The sequence below is a fragment of the Manis javanica genome, chromosome 4 (genome assembly GCF_040802235.1).
Source record: "Manis javanica isolate MJ-LG chromosome 4, MJ_LKY, whole genome shotgun sequence".
NCBI classification, from domain to species: Eukaryota; Metazoa; Chordata; class Mammalia; order Pholidota; family Manidae; genus Manis; species Manis javanica.
The window spans coordinates 148967389-148988028 of NC_133159.1; the positions used below are offsets into that span (position 1 = coordinate 148967389).

The 20640-nt window shown below is 42.7% G+C and overlaps 1 protein-coding gene and 1 pseudogene across 1 annotated transcript in view; one reads left to right on the plus strand and one right to left on the minus strand.

The window, feature by feature from the left end:
* Positions 1-20640, plus strand: part of LOC140849100 (DNA ligase 3-like) — an 854661-nt pseudogene that overhangs the window by 721368 nt on the left and 112653 nt on the right.
* The window catches only part of LOC140849241 (DNA ligase 3-like), a 33562-nt gene that overhangs the window by 4571 nt on the left and 8351 nt on the right, over positions 1-20640 (minus strand). Inside the window, 14 exon segments of the mRNA XM_073236213.1 lie at positions 420-546; positions 856-934; positions 1299-1386; positions 2320-2377; positions 2380-2398; positions 2761-2852; positions 2855-2891; positions 4619-4774; positions 6310-6478; positions 6929-6956; positions 6959-6999; positions 7098-7267; positions 7938-8146; positions 8805-8966. Of these exon segments, the coding sequence (XP_073092314.1) occupies positions 420-546; positions 856-934; positions 1299-1386; positions 2320-2377; positions 2380-2398; positions 2761-2852; positions 2855-2891; positions 4619-4774; positions 6310-6478; positions 6929-6956; positions 6959-6999; positions 7098-7267; positions 7938-8146; positions 8805-8966 (1435 nt within the window).

Genomic DNA, 20640 nt, shown 5'->3' on the forward strand with positions numbered 1-20640 from the left:
TCAAAAAATTTTTCCAATATATTTATTGAAAAAATCTGCATGTAAGTGGGCCTGCACAGTTCAAACCCATGTTATTTGAGGGTCAACTGTACTAGTTCCTTGGATCCCAGCTTCCCCTCCAGTCAGGAGCTACTCTTCCAGAGGAGAAACCAGCCAGGCCCTGAAGGACTAGCCAGTCGTGAGCTTCTCGGTGCTGCACCAGCACGGGGTGTTCTTGCCTGTCCTCTTGCTGCCTAAGTGTGTAGCTCTCAAATGTCCCTGCCTGACTGGGGTGACATGGGCCAGGTTGGGGCCCCCAATCCCAGAACTTTGGAAGGCACAACTGGCCATGCTGGGAGATCAAGCCTGTAAAAAGGCCAGCCTGTATGTTGAGTGGTGCTGTCTAAAGAAGTACCATCCCACAGGCCAGAAGGCCATGCCGACCTTTGCTTCCTTGCCCATAAAAGGCTCCAAGGACCACCAGGTCAGCTGTGTCCGCCATGGCCCCTTCGTTCAAATAGTCTTTCTTCACTTTCAACCAGTGCCACTTCCCGGGCTCATGTAACCTGAGGGGAAGCAAGAGAGAGACCACAAACTAGGATGGGAACTCCGTGCGGGTGGGATCCACCTCTTCACATGATGTACCCCATCTATCACAGTGCACTGGGCGAGAACCCTCAGGCGTCAGCCTCTGCAGGAGACGGGCAAACTCACCCGACAGACGCAGAACACAGCTGGCCAAACCTTGGAAAGGCGCCCCTCAGCACCCGCTCCCAACCACCCCAGACCGCCACCGCCATCTCCTGGCCAGGGCTGGAAAGGCTCACAGGAGGACTGAAGAGTCCGCAGGAGAAAGCAAAGGATGGGACCATCTCACCTTCACATCCTTCAGCACCAGCCCTTCTAACCCCTGTCGGATCACCCAGTTTATCATACTGGCCAAGTCTGCAGCTCTCTGAGGGATAACAGGAGAGATAGTGAGGCTGGTGTGAGAAGAGAGTGCCGTGGGAGTGAGGTGGAAAGTTGTCCATTTTGCACACTACTAAGGTGCCAGCTGGAAGCTTCCCGACTTGAACACCAGGAACAAAGGGCTCACAAAGTAGGGACTCTCCGAACCAACGAGCTGCTATGGCTTTGAGACACAGGGAGTCCATCTGGGAAGATGTTTCCCTCCTAGGTGGAGACTAGTGGACATCCTTTGTGCACCAGCAACCCCAAAAGAAAATGAAGACTCATTCTCCCAGTCACATCTGACCGGAGGGGTTTTTGCTCTGCTTTCCAACCACTAGGATGCTGCCTAGAGTGGGGTCTTTGCTCACCTTGACTTGCTTCATTTCTGAGAACACAATCCAATTGGGAATTTCAACCATACTATCATGAAGAAACTTCGGCCGCTCACACAGAGGCCTTAGGGGACAAGACAGCTGTGGTCAGGCGAGGATCCTCCCACCCCATCAGCAGTTCTCAGAGGGAGGGTCACAATCAACCGTTGCTCCGTGAGAGGGCTGCCATGGCACAAAGCCCCGTGCCTGATGCCGCTGCCTGCCGAGGGCCCCATCGTGGCTCTGGGACAGAGCACCCTCACTGCCAGATCCTGTTGCTGTTGCGTCAAGCCCAGCAGAACTGGCCTTTAGCCCAAACTGCATAAATTCTGGTCCCACTTGAAAAATGACTCTGCACCCTGCTCACCTCAAGTCCAAGGCTGGCTGGCTCTGGACTCAGCAGGCTGAAAGGCCTCAGGACCTAGGGCCCAAACGCCAACTCCTGCCCAAAACAATTCTTTCTTTTGCATCCTTCCCCTCCTATACTCAGACACGTGGGCCAGTGTGTGTGTGTGGGGGGGGTGGTGGAGCAGGGATGCATTTCCCTGGCGGAAGGGGCCAGTACTGCCTGATACTTGGCCCCAAGAATTTGAATGCAGGTAAGTCAGGACTGCTACTTCTCCCTAAGATGGTCCCACCTACAGTCCCCCTACAATCATGTGCTTCCTGTTTGTCTCATCGAAACGTAAAAGCTCTGACCTGAAAACCATCTGCCTTTTGCCTCATGGGTGCTGTTGGAGAAATAAACTGGAACTCTCCTGAGTTCATAGTCCGTTTCTTGTCAACAGTCCATTTTGCCGGAGCAGAGAATTTCTGTGGGGGTTTGTATTTCCTGACGCTCTTCCTGACGCTGCATGAGGAGCGACTGTGAAGCAAGTGTGAAGCAAGTGCCCGCTGCCTCTCAGCCCTCCTGCCCTGCCCCTGGGCACCAGGAGGTACATGCTCAGGCCCTCCCCTCCTCTCCTCCTCAATCTCACCCCCACCCTCCCCACCCGGGGACTGGAAACAGATTCCTCACCTGTCCATCAAGCTGACATCATTGAAGTAGATACAATCAAAAACAAACAGGCAGACATAGCATCTGGGAAGGCAGCTTTCTGTAAGGGAAAATGAGTCCGTAGGTAGATGAGGGACAAAAATAAGGGCATGAAAAATGGGGAGGACCAGTCGATTTCTGGAGAACCCTTTGAAGCACCTGATAAAAAAGTCCTATTTGTGTTTTGAAGCCCTTGGGCCTTAAGGGCACTTAGCAGGTGGTCCTGAAGGAAAACCAACCCAATTTTAAGTTAGTTCCCAATACTAGCTCCTTTTGTGCATAAACTTGGCTAAATTCAGAAACAGTTTAGAAACAAAGAACAAGCCCAACTCTGAGGTGATATACTCCTCCCATTCAGACCTACAACATACACGTATATGCACGTGCGCACTCATTCTCACACATTTGGCCCTAAGCCAGTACCTTGTGCACTCCCAGAGTCCCAAAGGGCAGTGGTTTGCCTGTCTTGTTGTCGATCAGGAGCGCCTCAGAGTCCAAGGTCATACTGTGGCCCCAGGGAAAGCCTGGGGGATGTAGTCCTTAAAGTGGGCCACCTGAAGGCAGAAAGGCCATTTAGGTGAGGGAGGAATGGGTGGCAGGGACCTAAAGTCGAGCCACAGAAAGCAAAACCCAGGCCCCAGAAGGAACAAAGAACACACACACGGGGAAGCCCGGCTACTGTGCAAACACTCAGACCTAAGCCTCATCAGCCTCCCAGACAAGAGGAGGAGGGTATTTTTCAGGGCCTCTGTCCGGACCCGAAGAGGCCGGCCCATGCCGAATCACTTCCTGTGGGCTGCAGAGAAGGAGACGTTGAGGAAAAGGAAAAACCAGAGTGAGCATGTGGGGAAGCAAGTGGGGACAACCACGGGAGGGAGGGAGGACAGGCAGGATGCAAGAAGGTCTGTGGGGGAGAACAGACTGGCTGGAAAAAAAGATGGACACAAAACATGAACCCTGGTAGGAGCGCAGCAAGGCAATGTGAGGACAGTCTTCTGAGTGGGAGCTCTGAACCCACGGCCGTCTTCAAAATGAGCAAGAAAGGATGTTTGGAATTAGATTTTTTTCCTGTTCAAGGCAAAGCCCTAGTCTGTGACGGTCCTGGACAGGGAGAGGCTGGATTGTAGCCTGCAGCAGCTCCTGCCAAGTGATGGCAGCAGGGAGGTTTGGAGAGCATGACTGCAGCCAGCTCCCGAGCAGGGTGCACGGGCCATCATTATCTGCGATGCTTGGAGCAGGGCCAGGAAAGGCCTGCACAGCCATCCTGCCCTGCTTCAATCCCTGACCAGCCCTTCACAAACCAAAAGCACAGAAGAGACAAGGGGTGAATCAAGCTTTGGTGAGGAGAGCAAGGAAAAGTTCTCTAATGCTGGAAAGCTGTGCTCAGACTTCTTCCTGGGAACCAGGAAGTGCCCACTGGACAACCTTACCAGGAACAGGTCCGCGGTGGCGTCACTGTGACCCTCTGAGCAAGTGAGCCTGCTCCATGGGGAGCCACAGCTTACTTGCCTCTGGGGCACCCGAAACAAACCTGAGCCACAGGAAATGTCCCCTTCACCCTGGGGGCTCTGAAAAATGGAGTCTGAGCTAGGAAAGAAGAGGTAGGACAGAAAGTCCGTCTGCAGCCACATATTCTAGCTGCTTTTCCCAGAAGACACCCCCAAAGGCTCACAGAGGCCCTGGGAGTTGAGAAGGGCTGAGGAGCAAGGTTATCAATGCCCCCTAATTAAGGGCAGGAGTCTGGGCTCCCAGCTGTTCCCATGGCATTATGTTTACTTCAGAAAGTAAGCTTCTGGAGGGCTAGAAATTCTGTCCATTTTTTTAAAACTGCAGTATGTCCACTACCTCGAACAGTGCCTTGCACAAGGTAAGCACCTGAGAAACGTTTGTTAAATTCCTGAATGACAGCCCAACAGCCCTCTGTACCGAGTTGTAATTTAGCTTGGTGGGTGTGGGAGGGAGCACAGAAGACACAGAAACACCAAGGATAAGCACTATAAGCTACTTCTGGGTGAGCTTGCTGTCCCAACGTCACTGTGGGCAAGGGAAGCATTCCTGCCCGTCCCCTCTCTGCTGCCTAACCCACATCTGGGCTCTTGGGCCGGCCCTATGGAGCAGCCCCTCACTGGGAGAAGACTCTAAAAATGAATAGATGAATTCATCCAACAAATACAAAACAAACGTATTGCACCCCAGCACTGGAATGGCTAGGGGCCTCTGGCCTTGAGGTTCTCAGAGGCAGGAAGGGAACGAGTCCTGGCAGAAGGGAAGCGACCCATACCTTGTGAGGCAGGACAGGCTTGAGACTGCGGCTAAAGTAGCTGAAGTGGTCCCCATTCTTACGTACCTGAACTCGCTCTCCATCATACTTGATCTCAGAGAACATGCTGTGAGGACATTCCTTCACTGCGTACTCCATGGACTTGCAGGCCTCGGCCTTGGGGCAGGGAAAGAAAACCCTGGACACTTAGAGGTGCTCTTCCAGTGAGGGGCTACTTAACAGGGACAGCCCAAGAGCCCGAGTCCTGGGGACGGACTGCCAGAGCACACCTTCAGGGCAGGTCACTGGAGAGGTGATGAGAACAGACGAGGCTAGACAGTGTTGTATTCTGACTGTAAAAGCATCACCGGAGTTGACACAGGAGCTTGCATTTTAAGGAATATGAATGCAGTTCATTGTAAAGCAAATAAAATTCTACTGAAGTAGCATTTCATTTTTTTTCTCAATAATTTAGGATCTTGCAGGGCCTCTGGCTTATCATTATAGCACATCATTTATCTCAGCAAAAGAGGCACACAGAAGTTAGATTAAAGAGTGCAGGTGACAGGCTAGTGGTGATCAAGGATCCCTGAGACAGGACATGACAGGAGTGCTTATTCACATACCTACACCATCTGGATGCAACAACAGTGGCTACGATTTTGAGGTATTTATGTGCAGCAGATCATATACATAATCTCATTGCATCCTTGATATGATATCTTATATGATAGATATCGTTTTTCATTTTATGGGTGAGAAAACTGAAGTTCTAAGAGATTAAGTACTTACTTAGGGTGACACAGCTAGTACATGGCAGGAAGGAGGTTTGAATCTAGGCCCAACTCTAAAGCCTATGTGGTCAACCGCCAAGCTACATAGCCCATGCCACTCTTCAAATGAAGGGTTGTAGAACAGACTCCAAGAAGAATTCTTATAACAGTCACCTACTGCAGTCCCTGGGATGGAGAACTCATTATTTTGGTGCTGGCCATTGCACATTCCTAGGAGGGAGAGAACACATCCCCATCCCAAACCCAGGACCCTACAGCAGCAAGGCTTTAGTTTAACACACAAGATGGTTGCATACGAAGCACTGGATACCACTGAAACAACCCACAGGCTCTCACAGTAGGCATGGAAGCACGCACGGAGGGTCCTGCTATGTAGGAAAACCAACGCCAGAATGTAAATCTCACTTCTCATAAAATGAGAAAATAATCAGAGCTGGTCTTCATTCCTTAAACTCCCACTTTCCAGAAGAGGAGACCCAAGTCATAGGAAGCCAGCTCTGCCACCAACTACTAGAGCACTTTGGGGCAGGTCACAGAAGCCCAGGAGTTACCTATTACACCCACCTGTCTTCAGGAAAGATGACACATGAGCCATTCTAGTAGTTCCTGCAGAGTTTCAGATGTCATTCACACAAGGAAACCAAAGGCTGAGAGAGGCTAGGTAACTCATCAAAGATTCTACAGCTTACTGGGGGGAGACCTGGGCCTAGAGTTCAGGAATTTCCACTATATCATTCTATCTTTTCCTTTGCCTCTACTTCTCCACTGAGAAACAACCCTCTGCATCTGTGTTCTTCCTTCCTCAAACTCCTCCAGTCAACTGCAAGGGCTCTCAGCACTCATACCCTACCAGATCTCACGTGGAAGGATGGGATGCTTGGAGCAGAGTGGAGAGCAGGCCCCGAGCAGCATCCTTACCAGCATGGGCTGCACTGGGGTCATCAGCGCGGCCTGGACGCTCAAAGCTCGTCTCTGGCCTGGCTCCTTCTCCACCTCCTGCTCATTAAGGAGGACCCACTCCATCACGTCCCGTAGGTCACACGAGGCTTTGAAGGCTTCATAGGCTATGGGGTCAAGGGCATCTAACCTGCCAAAGCAGACAGAAACAAGGAAACAAAAACCAATGACTTTAACTTTATTCCTTGGATAGCAGTCTGTCCTCACACAGAGAGGCAGCATCCCAATATATGGGGAATGGTTTACGTTGTATTAGAAAAAGCTCTTGGAAAACTCAGCTTTTTTGAGATCCTGTGCCTACATGGATGACACCTTAAGTAAAGAGGGGGCTGGAGTGAACAAGTAATTCATACTATACTTACTGAACATATTATGTATTTTCAATTGTAACAACCTGTGAGAAGGGTATTACTATCTCCTCCATTTTACATGAGAAACAGAGGCTGCGTGAGGTCAAGTGACAGGTCCCAAGAAAGGAAGGGAGAATCAGGATTCTAATCCAGATCAGGACCAAGGTCTTGATACCAGCTGGCAGTAAGGGCTGTTGGCAGCTACGGCTGTCAGAGGAGCTGGTACTTACACATGTTTTGCACCTGAGTTCATCTTTGATCGTGTTTGATCAACCTGATGATGCACTTAAGGTCATTGGTGTATACACGTAGGGGGATGAGGCACATTCAACTTGGTCTCTGAAAAGCTCTGGACCCCCACACCTTCCTTCCCCAAGTCCATCCCCATGGCAGCTCCCCCACCTGGAGGCAGTGTCCTGTAGGGCCTGTTGCTGCTCATCCTCCCTGGTGAGTCTGGAGAGCTGCAGGAGGAATTCATCCACCTCCTGAATGGTAAGGAGGCTCTTGGCAGCTGGGGGGAAAGACTTGCTCTGATCAAAGAAGACTCGGATTGGCTCCGACACGTCACCCTGTCTCCAAAAACCAAAATGCCACTGCTGCAACCCCTGAGTGGTCAAGTGCATCTTCCCCCAAGACCGCAGGACTAAAAGTGAGTCAGAGGTCTAAATCATCACTTCTGTCCCCAGCTTACACATACTGACCTCACTTCTCAGAGTCTATCCCACCCACAGTTCCTGGAAAGGGCAGCTCTATCCATCCCAGGATCTGGGCACCTGCCCTAGCTGAGAAGAGAAACAAAGACCGATCCAGGGCTGAGCCACTGTGATTCGTTAGGATGTGAACTGATAGGTAAACACAGTCATCAGCTAAGAGGGGTGCTTAGAGACTTTCCAAGGTGCCAAGGCTGGACTCATGAACAAACCAAAGCTGAATGGTGAGCCCAAGTCACAGGGGATAAAAGCAAGAAAAATCAGTGTCCAGAACGAGCCCCGGAGGCAGCAGGAAGTCTCAAATCCTGACCCTCGAGTTCTAGGCCTCCTGTGGTTCAGCAAGTTGATTCCAGTGCTCAGAACCTTGTGAAACCAACAGCTGTAGCCTCACATTCAGCTCCTTTCATAATGGAAGCTTACTTACATGGTTTCTGGTTTCCTAAAAACAGAGTGCCCCAACCAGAGAAAAGAGGTTGCAGATGCTCCTCAGAGTGGAACCCCACCCCCAATGCCCTCCCCGTCCTCTGACCTTCTCTAGGTCTTGTGCCATATCACCTGGGCTGCAGTTAAAAACGCGGCTGAAAAGCCTAACAATGTGCTTATCATTCAAGTTGTAAACACTCTTAATAAAACCTGGTAGCAGCAGCTTCACTGTTAAGTACACATCACTGTGGAAACCATCTGGAGACAGAAGAAAGGAACCCTTCTTGAGAAACAAGAACTTCAACAAATGCATAACTTAAGGAACTGAAGAGGTGTCTACCTCGCTGCCTGTGCTGCCACGGTACCCCGTGCACTTCACTCTGGCAGAGGCCACAGCGTTCGGTGCGGGAGGCTTATCTATCTGCCTCCTCTGTAGCCCCTGGATGAACTCGCGTGGGGCAGAACCATGACTTTCACTTCAGTGTCCTCAGAGATGACATTATAGATAGTCAGGGATGACTTGTTACATGAAAGAAAAGTTGGAAGATTCTATTACAAGCTTCCAAGCTGTGCACATGGTTCACAAAAACTTAACATGCAGGACAGTGAATTTTCCTCTTGGTCAAATGGGACACGTTTTTCTGGCCTCCTGAAGGCAGCTGAGGGCCAAAGAAAGATGTTGTGTTTTGAAAGGAACTGAATAAATACTTTGTAGAGCCCAGGTCAAAATAAAAATGGGCTTTGTTCAAAATTATTAAAAAGGCAGTAACACAGCATTAAAGCAAGCATGGGACGCTGTGCAACTGTACAGTTCACATGCTCATGAAGGTGGCATGGTTCTGAGCTCCTTGGAGGAAAAGGGCATCCAGGATTCTCTAGGCCCCACCTCCTGCTAATCCTAATCCTAACCCTAACTCTAACCCTAACCCTCTCCCTAATCCTAACCCTAGGGCATAAGAAGGGAATCCTGGACCATCTGGGTTGGTATTGTAGCTAGGATTTTCAGCAACCACGGCACACAACTTCCAAAACTTGCACAGGAGACAATCCTTGTACTTGGGGTCACATTTGCTTGAGGACAGACTTGCCTTAGGGATAGGGCTTGAGTGAGTTTCCCCAGAGTTATTGGGCTTGGCTGGTGGAGAAAGCAAAAGGGAGAGAGAAACAGGAGGACAATTCACTACGCCTTGTTGAGAAGTTAGAAAGAGAAAATAACAGATGCTCTGCTGGTACTCTGTATGGAACCTCACTTAACACCCTGTCCTGCATAGCCCTGCTGGGGTAGATATAATTATACCCATCTTACAAGTAAAGAAACAGTGGCCTGGGGGCACAGGGAAGGCAGTATAGCACAAAGAAGACAAGTGGTGATTCTATAGCATCTTACTATGCTGATGGACAGTGACTGTAATGGGGTATGTGGTGGGAACTTGATAATGGGGGGAATCTAGTAACCACAGTGTTGCTCATGTAATTCTATATTAATGATACCCCCCCACCAAAAAAAGGAAAGAAACAGTGACCTCAGACGCAGGCAGAGATCTAGCTGATGTGCATCTCTATATGAGCTCTTCATAGAAGAAGGTCACCTTCATGCCAAAAGCGGTCAGGAGGATCTCAGAGCAGTTATAAAGCTGATCCCAGAAAAGTCAGGATAAGGAAGGGGGAGAAATCAAGGCACGTGTTAGTCAACGTGAAACCACTGCTTTCACAGATTATAGGAGCTGGAAGAAGCCTTAAAGATGATCTAGTTCAACCTCTTCTTTCGAATTAGGAGAGCAGGCCTGAGGAGAGATTCCCAGACCCTCACTACTCCTACCTCCCCATCCCCACTTTCTTGTCTTATTGTCAAAAATACTGAAAAGCTGTCAATGAGCAAGGCTTTCCTCCAGATACCCCAAAGTAACTGTACAACTCTTAGTGATCTCCTCTTTTCTCCTTGCAACCATTCACGAAGCAAATTTCATTCTGCAAGCTTGCAGCAGAGCCATTAGCAAGCAGTGGAAATTATGATTTATATTAATTTCCTATGCTACTATAATAAATCACCACAGACTTAGTGGGTTAAAAGAAGATGAATTTATTATCTTACAGTTCTGGAGACTGAAATGGGTTTCACAGGGCTAAAGGAGTCAGCCGTCCGTAGGGTCTAGGGGGATATCGATTTCCTTGTCTTTTCTATGTTTAAGAGGCCACCTGCATCCTTGGACCACAGCCAATCTTCAAAGACAGCAGGGTAGCATCTTCCAGTCACTCTCTCTGTTCCAACTGCCTTCTCACTGTGAATTCCTGCTTCTCTTTTATAAGGGCACATGTGACTCTATTTAGGGCCCAGGCCAATAGTACAGGTTAATCTCCCTATCAAGTACCTTAATCACATCGGCAAAGTCCCTTTTCGCATGTAAATTAGTATTCACAAATTCCAGGATTAGGTTGTAAACAGTTTTAGAGAACCTTTATTCAGCCCCTCAAATCACATGGCAACACGATTCAAGAACGATCCTTGGTGATTCGTATGTGTATTAAAGTTTGAAAAGCACTGGAACAGAATAGATCAACTGTTTTCATAGATGATCATTTCTATTTATGAAACTGAGGGAAAAGAAAGGATAGTTCTTTAGCTTTTTGAAAGCTTTAACCACCTGGCCAGTTGGTGATTGCATCCATTTTTCATCTTGTGGTTAGAAAGTGGTAAATCCAAAAGATGTCTATTAACTCCTTTTCATGACATTGTTGTGATTATCCTTTTTGGGAATCCATTTATATATATAAATATGTTTGCATACAAAAAACATATTTCCACCATTCTTTTTATGTCAGTTCCATGTTTTGTAATGCCCTGGCCAGCTGGTACAACACAGGCCATTAATATAGGTTACTTTAAAAACTACTCATTCTGGAAAGAGTAAACAAACCTAGCAATTCAAAATTTGCTCTGCTTTGAAAAGCCTTTTCCACATTGATGCACTTGGAAAATAAGTTTGATTCCAAATAGGTTATTAAAGGTATAAAACATAGTAAAGGTGTTAGGCAGGAATAGATATGAGAGGGGTGGGGGTGGGGGAATAGAATAAGGCCAGGGAAACGCAGAGTTAATCAGTTAAAGCTCAAAAAGACAGGAGTAACTTGGCCTGGAATATTTTAATATTCCCCAGATAAAGGAGGGTACCTCAGCATAGCCCATGTCTTTATTGTGTTTATCATGCAGGCCCAGCTTATTTTTAACTTTACCTATATGCTGTTTTTTTGCTCCTTCAGTGCTAATCAAGTAGTTTGCAACCAAGGCAACTAATTTAGCATGCAGGCCCAGCTGTGAACAACATAGTAAAAGGCAGGAAGCATTCCATCTTAAAGATTGCATTTTAATACCCAGGAAGTTGAGAAGTAAGATTCTTAACTTACTCTTTAGGAAACACAATGACTCAGCCCACCTTGGGGGCTGGGCAGGCAGTCTTGTTTGATATGCTCCCAGACCAAGACACCAGAGAAATCAGAGCAGGAAGTTCCTTGTGTTCATTCTAAGTATTCAAAGACCACTTAACAAGTCTGCATCCCCAGCCCTGGTAGGAATGTAAAATAGTTCAACCATCATGGAAAGCAATGTGGAGATTTCTCAAAAAACTAAAAATAGAAATACCATTTGACCCAGGAATCCCACTCCTTGGAATTTACCCAAAGAATACAACTTCTCAGATTCAAAAAGACAAATGTACCCCTATGTTTATCACAGCACTTTTTACAATAGCCAAGATATGGAAGCAACCTAAGTGTCCATCTGTAGATTATCGGATGAAGAAGATGTGGTACATACACACAATGGAATACTATTCAGCCATAAGAAACAAATCCTACCATTTGCAACATGGATGGAGCTGTAGGACGTTATGCTCAGTGAAATAAGTCAGGTGGAGAAAGACAAGTGCCAAATGATTTCCCTCGTTTGTGGAGTATAACAATGAAGCAAAACTGAAGGAACAAAATAGCAGCAGACTCAGAAACTCCAAGAAGATACCAGTGGTTACCAAAGGGGAAGGCAGGTGGGGAGGGAGGGAGAAGGGGATTGAGGTGTATTATGTTTAGTACCCATGGTGTGGGGGTTCACGGCGAGAACTGTGTAGCACAGAGAAGGCACATAGTGGATCTGTGGCATTTTGCTTCACTGATGGACAGTGACTACACTGGGTATGAGTGGGGACTTGACAGTATGGGTAGATGTAGTAGCCACATTGTTTTCTCATGTAAAACCTTCATAAGAGTGTATATCAAAAAAAAGAGTGTATAAAAAAAAAGTCTGCACCCCCAGCCCTTAGTCACATTCCAGAAGAATCCTTAAAAGGGGGAACCGCCAACGTTTCAGGGCGCTCCTGTCTCTGAGGTTGCCCACACTTTCCAAATCTGTAACCTTTTCATCTTAAACTTTCTCCAAACTTTCAGGGCACCACTCCTTGCTGAGGTGACCTGTACTTTTTCTCTCTTTAAGTTGCTTTAAATAAAACTTTTACTCGGCTTCACTACTGTGTCTCTACCCTTCAATTCTTTGTTGTGGTGGGGACAAGGACTGAGGAAAAGACACAATGCTCCCCCAACAAAGATAGATTAAAGCCCAGATGACCTGAGGATTTGGGTTTTGTTTTGGTTTATTTTTAGGCTTAATGTTTTAAATGCAAATACTATAGACTTCTACTAGAGGAAACCTCAGAGATCATCCCATCAATATCGAAGGCATTAGTCTGTAATTTTTCAAACATGCAGATAACTTTTTAAAATGAATTCTTGGTTTTACAAATATTTTACCCCTTTTTTAAATTGTATTTTTTCACAGAGCATAATGACTCTTTGTTTGAAGTTTGGGGATATATACTTAAAAACATTACATTAGGATTTTTATTAAACACTATTACTTAATTTGATCCTTCTAGCAACTCTCTAAACGAGCCTGGTCTGTCTGCTTTTGTCCCCTCCATCATCCGTTGATCTAAAGGCAAATTGCATACACATTTAACAATTGCTTGTTCAATGAATAAATATTTCAAATAACATTTAGAATAAATTATGTTTTTCAAAAGGCCAGATATTTTTTTGGTCATGCATAAGATGGTATTTCTGAACACTTTTTATTATTATGAAATAAATATGGTGTTTTTAATTTTAATTTGGTGCTTTTCGGCATTGTGATAAAAATACATAAAATAAAAAATTTGCCATTTTAACCATTTTTAAATGTACAGTTCAATGGCATTGATTACATTCACATTGTGCAACCATCACCACTATTCCTAAAACTGTTCATCACCCAGGCAAACTCTATACCCATAAAGCAGTAACTCCCAATTTTCTCCTCTTCCCAGTTCCCAGTTGTTTCTAATCCACTTACTGCTTCTATGAATTTGCCTATTGCATATATATATTTCATGTAGGTGGACTCATGCATTATTTTTATTTTGTACCTGTTTAATTTCACTTGCCATGTTTTCAGGGTTCATTCATGTTGTAGCATGTGTTAAGAACTTCAATCCTTTTTATGGCTGAATAACTTCCATTGTATGTAAATACTACATTTTGTTTATTCATTCATCTCTTGGTGGATATTTGGGTTACTTCTAATAGTGTTTTTTTAATAGCTTTCAAATTTATATGAGTAACTTTTTGTTTACTGAAACTTACATTGACTTTTATTGTTTATCAGGTTTGGGACTGTTGACTTTTATTTGGCATTTTTTCAAACTGTTCCTACTAACTTAAATTTTAACCCTAATAGATTTATTTTTATTTCTTCTACCAGCTATTTTTATTTTCCCTGTAATTGCTGTATTTTATTTTTCTTTTAAATAATATTCTTACTAAAATATTTACAACTAGTTACCAGTGATAACATTTCAGTTCCTTCCGTCTATTCATCCATCCATTATAATGTGGTAGAAAGTACCATAATTTGGTAGAAAGAATGTAAGACTAGAGTTGGAAGACTTGCTTTCTAATTCTAGCTGAGACACTAATAAGCCATGTCAACTTTGGCACTTTATTTTCTCATTCCTTTCCCTTATTTAAACCAAGATAGGACTAAATGGTTGCTATATTCATTGTTTGAAGTGGTTTCTGCTATTGTAGAGGCATAATTAAATACACGCTTTGAGCAATACTGGAAATACGGAAAAGTGAAATTTACATTTTTATTTTCAAAATCAATAATAATAGATTTTTCAATCCAATTCATCACATTTAAGTTTTGAGACATAAGGCTGAAATGTTCTATTGCTTAAAAACAAAAACATTGAGTTGCGGAAGAGAGGCTGGCTGTTCATAATATGTATTTTTAGTTAACGTCAGTGCCTAAATTTACTGTTACTGTTAAACTTTACAGAACATTTTGCTCCCTCAGAACTGATTTTGGCATAAAACATGTTGACAGGATTTCATATATTTTTGACCACGATATACTTCTTTGTCTATTTTTAGATTTAGTTCCCCAGTGACATTGGCTTTTCTGTGCTTCAACTATCATTTGATTCTCATTAAGATGTGACTTTTTAAACACATCATTACTGTGATAATTATATATGTAGCTTATTTTACGAGAATATAAAAAGTAGGGTTCCCACAGAAGGGCTTGAGAACTCAGAAGTTATGTCGTACCTAATTTCAAAATAAAAAATTATCACAGATGAAAGACAAGCAAAGTAGCAAAGTAAAGAGAATATGTATTAAACCATAAACCAGGGCAAAGTGAATTACAATTGTTTATATAATTCTTTTGGTCTAATGATAGGAAGAATACCAGGTCTTCAAGAGAAAAAAAATTTTTTCTGGTCTTTGCTTTTTTAATTAATTACTTTTTAAAAATAAGTAATATCTGCTTGAGATTTTAAATTCAATGGAAAGGAAGACTTTTTTCCTCCCCTGTCCATTTGTCACTCATTTTATTTTTAGGAGACAAGCATCACTACCAGTGTCTTGGGTGACTTTTCAGAACTAATACATGTATCTAAAATATATTGCTTCTTCAGACCCCAAATCTTAATTGAAAATTTCAACACCTGAATCTGTACCTTATTTTTGTATGGGTATTTCAGACTTTTCTCAGCTAAAAAATTCTTGTGTGGTACTTCTTTGTACAAATTTACTATTATTTAATCATTTTTTATCGATAGATGTTTAGGTTAATCAAAAATTTTGTGAATATATAAGGAATTAGAGTGTATATGCATTTAAAATTTCGATAGATGTTGCCTAGATTATCATCGAGATAAACTACCACTTTATACCTCCACCAGCGATGTTTGCAAGTAGTTGTGGTTGCTTCTCCACTCCCTTGACAACACAGTATTTTATCTTATTTGTCAATTTGATAAGTTTATAAAAATGACATATTGTAATGTGCTAACAAATTTTCTTCTTTTCTCTTTTTATAAGTGAGATGGGACATCTTTTCATCTGCTTTTAAGTTACTCTGTTTCCCTTTCTATGACCTGGCTGTTCATATTTTTCAATTGGGTGGTTGATCTTTTGTTAACTTGCAGACGTTTTTTACATGTGAAGGAAGTAATGTATTAGACCTTCCGGATATGGCAGATATTTTCCCCAGTTTCCCTTACTTTTTGTCTCATAGAAGTTTGATTATTATATAGTGAACTTTTTACTTTTGTTTCTGAGTGTTGTGTCCTATTTAGACGTTCCGATTCTGTGATGATTCTATATTTTCTTACAGAAAAAAATGTATTTTTTATTTTGGTATTATTAATGTATAAGTACATGAGCAACATTATGGTTACTAGACTCCCCCTATTATCAAATCCCCCCCACATACCCCATTACAGTCTCTGTCCATCAGCGTACTAAGATGCTATAGAATCACTACTTGTCTTCTCTGTGCTATACTGCCTTCCCTGTGCACCCCCCCACTACATTATGTGTGCTAATCCTAATACCCCTTTTTCCCCCTTATCCCTCTCTTCCCAACCATATTCCCCAGTCCCTTTCCCTTTGGTAACTGTTAGTCCATTCTTGGGTTCTGTGATTCTGCCGCTGTTTTGTGCCTTCAGTTTTTACTTTGTTCTTATACTCCACAGATGAGTGAAATCATTTGATACTTGTCTTTCTCCACCTGGCTTATTTCATTGAGCATAATACCCTCTAGCTCATTCCATGTTCTTGCAAATGGTAGGATTTGTTTTCTTCTTATGCCTGAAAAATATTCCATTGTGTATATGTACCACATCTTCTTTATCCATTCATCTACTGATGGACACTTAGGTTGCTTCCATTTCTTGGCTATTGTAAATAGTGCTGCAATAAACATAGGGATGCATATGTCTTTTTGAGACTGGGCTCCTGCATTCTTAGGGTAAATTCCTAGGAGTGTAATTCCTGGGACAAATGGTATTTCAATTTTTAGTTTTTTGAGGAACCTCCCCCTATTAAAAAAAAGGACAGAGGTTCTGAAAAGACAATTGTCCAAACCGGCATGTGAAAAGATGTTCCACATCACTAAACATCAGGGAAATGCAAATTAAAACCCCAATGAGATATCACCTTACACCAGTTAGGATGGCCAACATTCAAAAGACAAGGAACAGCAAATGCCGACAAGGATGCAGAGAAAGGAGAACCCTTCTACACTGTTGGTATGAATGTAAATTAGTTTAACAACTGTGGAAAGCAATATGGAGGTTCCTCAAAAAACTAAAAGTAGAAATACCATTTGACCGCAGAACTCCACTCCTACCAATTTATGCAAAAAAACAAGATCCCTGATTCAAAAAGACATATGCACCCCTATGTTTATCACCACACTATTTGCAATAGCCAGGATATGGAAGCAACCTAAGTGTCCATCAGTAGATGAATGAATAAAGTAGAAGTGGTACATATATACAATGGAACACTATTCAGCCATAAAAGGAAAGGAAATCTTGCCATTTGCAACAACATGGATGGATCTTGAGGGTATTATTCTCAGTGAAATAAGCCAGGTGTACAGAGACAAGTACCAAGTGACTTCACTCATTTGTGGAATATAACAACAAAGCAAAACTGAGGGAACAAAACAGCAGCAGACTCACAGACTCCAAGAAGGGACTAGCAGTTACCAAAGAGAAGGGGTTCAGGAGCGTTGGTGGGGAGGGAGGGAGAAGAGGATTAAGGGGCATTACGATTAGCAGTCACAATATAGGTAGGCCACTGGGAAGGCAGGACTGCATGAGAAGACATGTAATGACTATGGCATCTTACCATGCTGACAGTGACTGCAGTGGGGTTGGGGGCATGGGGGCTTGATAATGTGGGTGAATGTTGAAACTACAATGTTGTTCATGTGAAACCTTCATAAGGTTGTATATCAATGATTTTTAACAAAAATAATAATAATGCTGAGGTTAGAAATTCTAATTGAGAAATGGCTTGGGGTGCTATCTTTAACATGTGTCAATAAGAAGAAGTGATGGTAAGCAATACAGTATAGTAGAAAAATGAGGGCCAAAATGGAGCGACCTTCTATGTAACCATTGAAGCCCTGATCAAGGGGTGAGGGCCCTTCTTCGATTGGTCCTGATACCTGATCCTATTGTGGAAATGGTTACATCAGGCAATCTCAGTTTGATGTTATTAAGTATTTGAATCATAACGAACTCTTACCTGATTCCATACACACCAGTTATCAACCTGTTGATAATTTGATCCCAGCCAGGTCAATACGAATGTCTGGTCTCAATGGAAGTAATAGTTACTGTAAATTGATACGTTGTCATTGTGATTTGTGTGTGTGTGTTGACAGTTTTTTCATCAAAAATTTTTTTGAGGTACATACAATGCACAAATCTTAGTGTACAGCTCAGCGCATTTTGACATGTGTATACACTCAGGTAACCATCACCCAGATCAAGATATCAAACATTCTCACTAATTTTTTCCTCTTTCCCTATTTCACCCATGCGCCACCCCCATCACTGTGATTTTTATACATCAGTTTCTAAAGGGATTTTTTAGTGGATATCCCTCCATGTAATTAAGTTTGAAACACTCAAACTAAAGAGCTTCCAAGTTCAAGTTGCGAAACTTTCTCATAAATTCATGCAGGTAAATGTCACTATGGTAGTTTTAGAACAGATTCTTTCACACTTCTCCCATCAGGAGGTGGTGGGGTACGACATGCCCCTTCCTTTTGAACCTGAATGCTTCTGTCACTGCTTTGACCAACAGAGTTCCCATGGAAGTAATGCTATTGACTTAGGACAGCAGGTCATAGAAGGTTATATCCCTTCTGCCTTATTCACTGGAACACTCGTTCTTGGAATCCTGAGCCACCAGGTAAGAAGTCTGAGTACCCTGAGGCCATCATGTTAGAGATGTTTTGTGTGGGCATTAACATCAACAGCTGGGGCTGAGCTCTCAGTCTAACAGCTAGCTGCTACTACCAGTTTGGCAACACAATCAAATTAATATCTTGAACACAATTTACATATCAGTTACTGATCCACTCAAATTTTTCAATATAAATAAATTACAATGTGAGTGAGTCACCTGGACATGTAGCGCACTTGAGCCTTCAGATGACTTTATCCCTGAACAACTGCTGTAACTGCAGCATCATGAGACCTGCAAATAAGAACCACTTAGCTGAGCCCAGTCAACCTAGAGAGTTGCAAAATAAGCAAAATGGTTTTTGTCTTAGCCATTACATTTTGAGGTAGTTTGTCATGCAGCAAGAGAGAGGGAGGAGAGCCACATGAGAGCCTCTCTAGGTGGGTTGCCAGGACTTCCCAGGTTGTGTCTTCAGACACCTTCCACCTGTCTTAGTGTCTTTTAGGTACTTCTGTTCATCTTCATTCCCACCGACACCATTCTCTTCTGCATCTTGTCCTCTCCCATTGCCCAGCTGATCGTTCAGCCTTCCATTTCTCTTCTTCGATCCACCCTGCACTCATCTGAAAGAATGTATATTAAGTTTTCTTAAAACACAGTTTTCATCATGTTCCTTTCAAATTCAGTATTTTTGCCAATACTTGGAACAAATTGTATTAATTTCATCTCCCAGTACAGCTTAGATTTAATCTTGAACATTTTCCCATGCCCATAGGCTTTATACCTTAAAGAATCATGAAAATTATTGGCACATATTTCCAGAGATACAAAATTCCAGAATTTTGTTACAATTTTAAAAAGCCATTTTAAAAATAAATAATTGTATATCTGAAGAACCCAAATTTATTTTGCATATTTTGATTTGCTGTCTTTGTACGAATAACTGCAATATGTTGTACTGTTATTTAAGTATATGGAGATTCATCATCTTAATAGTTGTCAACCTGCAGAAGTGCTGGAAACCACCTGTGCTATATTGGTGCCAGATCCGTCATTTGTAGATCACTCTTTCCTAAGGCAACAAACCACTTCCTATGCCCAAATTCCTTCCTTTCTGGAGAAGATACATTGTGTCAGCATGGTTACCATGTGTGGTAATTGATATGTCTGTGCCACATGGCTTAGTTATTTCTGCCTTTCTCCAACATAGCTATTCTACCACCTATGATTACCATATGTTACAGCACTCTAGGTTAATGGAATCATTTCCATCTTCCCTTCTAGTCACAAATGTCATTGTGGCTCAATTCCATCAGCTCCACATTCAATGAAGAGTAAAGTGTTCAGTATGATCTGAGCATAGAAGACACCTTTGTGAAGAGTTTTCATATGTAGCTGCCTGCTTCATTTTCATTTAAAAAAGCAATTGGATTTTTTGACCAATGTTCCAGAGTGGGTAATGGGCATCTGCTGCCTAAGACAGAGCATGATCAGTATCACTCTCAATTCTTGTATGTATTCAAAGTAAATATATATATATATATTTATAAAAAATATATACATTAAAGGAATTAAAAACTAGATGATAATAATATAGATTTTTACCACCACAAAGCACTTTTTGGTTTGTATAAGGTGAAAACTTATAGCAAAATACTGAAGTGGATTTTTTAAATAAAGTTAATTCATTTTAGAAGAACCATAATTATAGAAGGAGCATACCACACATTAGTCATTTGTAGTACCTTCATCAGAAATTACCATCAACTTCTGCCTTTTTCCTTTTTTAAAAACATGTCATCATAAGTTAAAATTCTTTTTGTCTCCTCAAACAACCATGACAGGTTTTGTCTCCTCAAACAACTATGCCATCATTAATGGTTAAAGCATTAGGGAAGAAAGTTAGAACCTGTTTGGGGCACTCCTTTTTTAACCTGTTGAACTAGTGCTAGTGCATCTGGGTCTGTTATTACCTGATGTGAATTTTAATTTTGACAGCTTTGGACTGTTGTTGTAATATGACCATATTAGCTGGCAATAGAAAAGGAATAGAAATGAATATAGCAGTACCATTCTTGGCAAATGGAGATGATTTTGAAGTTATATCACTGATCTCGGTTGTAGAAGATGTAGCTAGGGTACATTGAGGAGAAAGGAAGAGGAGGTTCTTCGAAAACATTTCTGTGTGCCGAGTTTTTTCAGTTGTCAGGGACTCTGTTCCCTACTAGTCAGTTTGATAACGCAATTGAATTACTATCTTAAAAAGTACTTATATATCAATTAGCCTTTCATTGAATTTTTAAACTATGAGTGAAAAATCACATATTTTTATATTTGCGATTTAACAGTCATCATTAGGCCTAGGCTTAAACATTGGCTCTAGATCAGATTTTATGTAATATATATACACTTTGTTATTACACTTTCTCAAAAATAAAAAATGTTTTATTATATTTTTTGGTATCATCTTAGTTTTGGTATCAGCTCCAAATCCATAAACTGTTACTGCAATT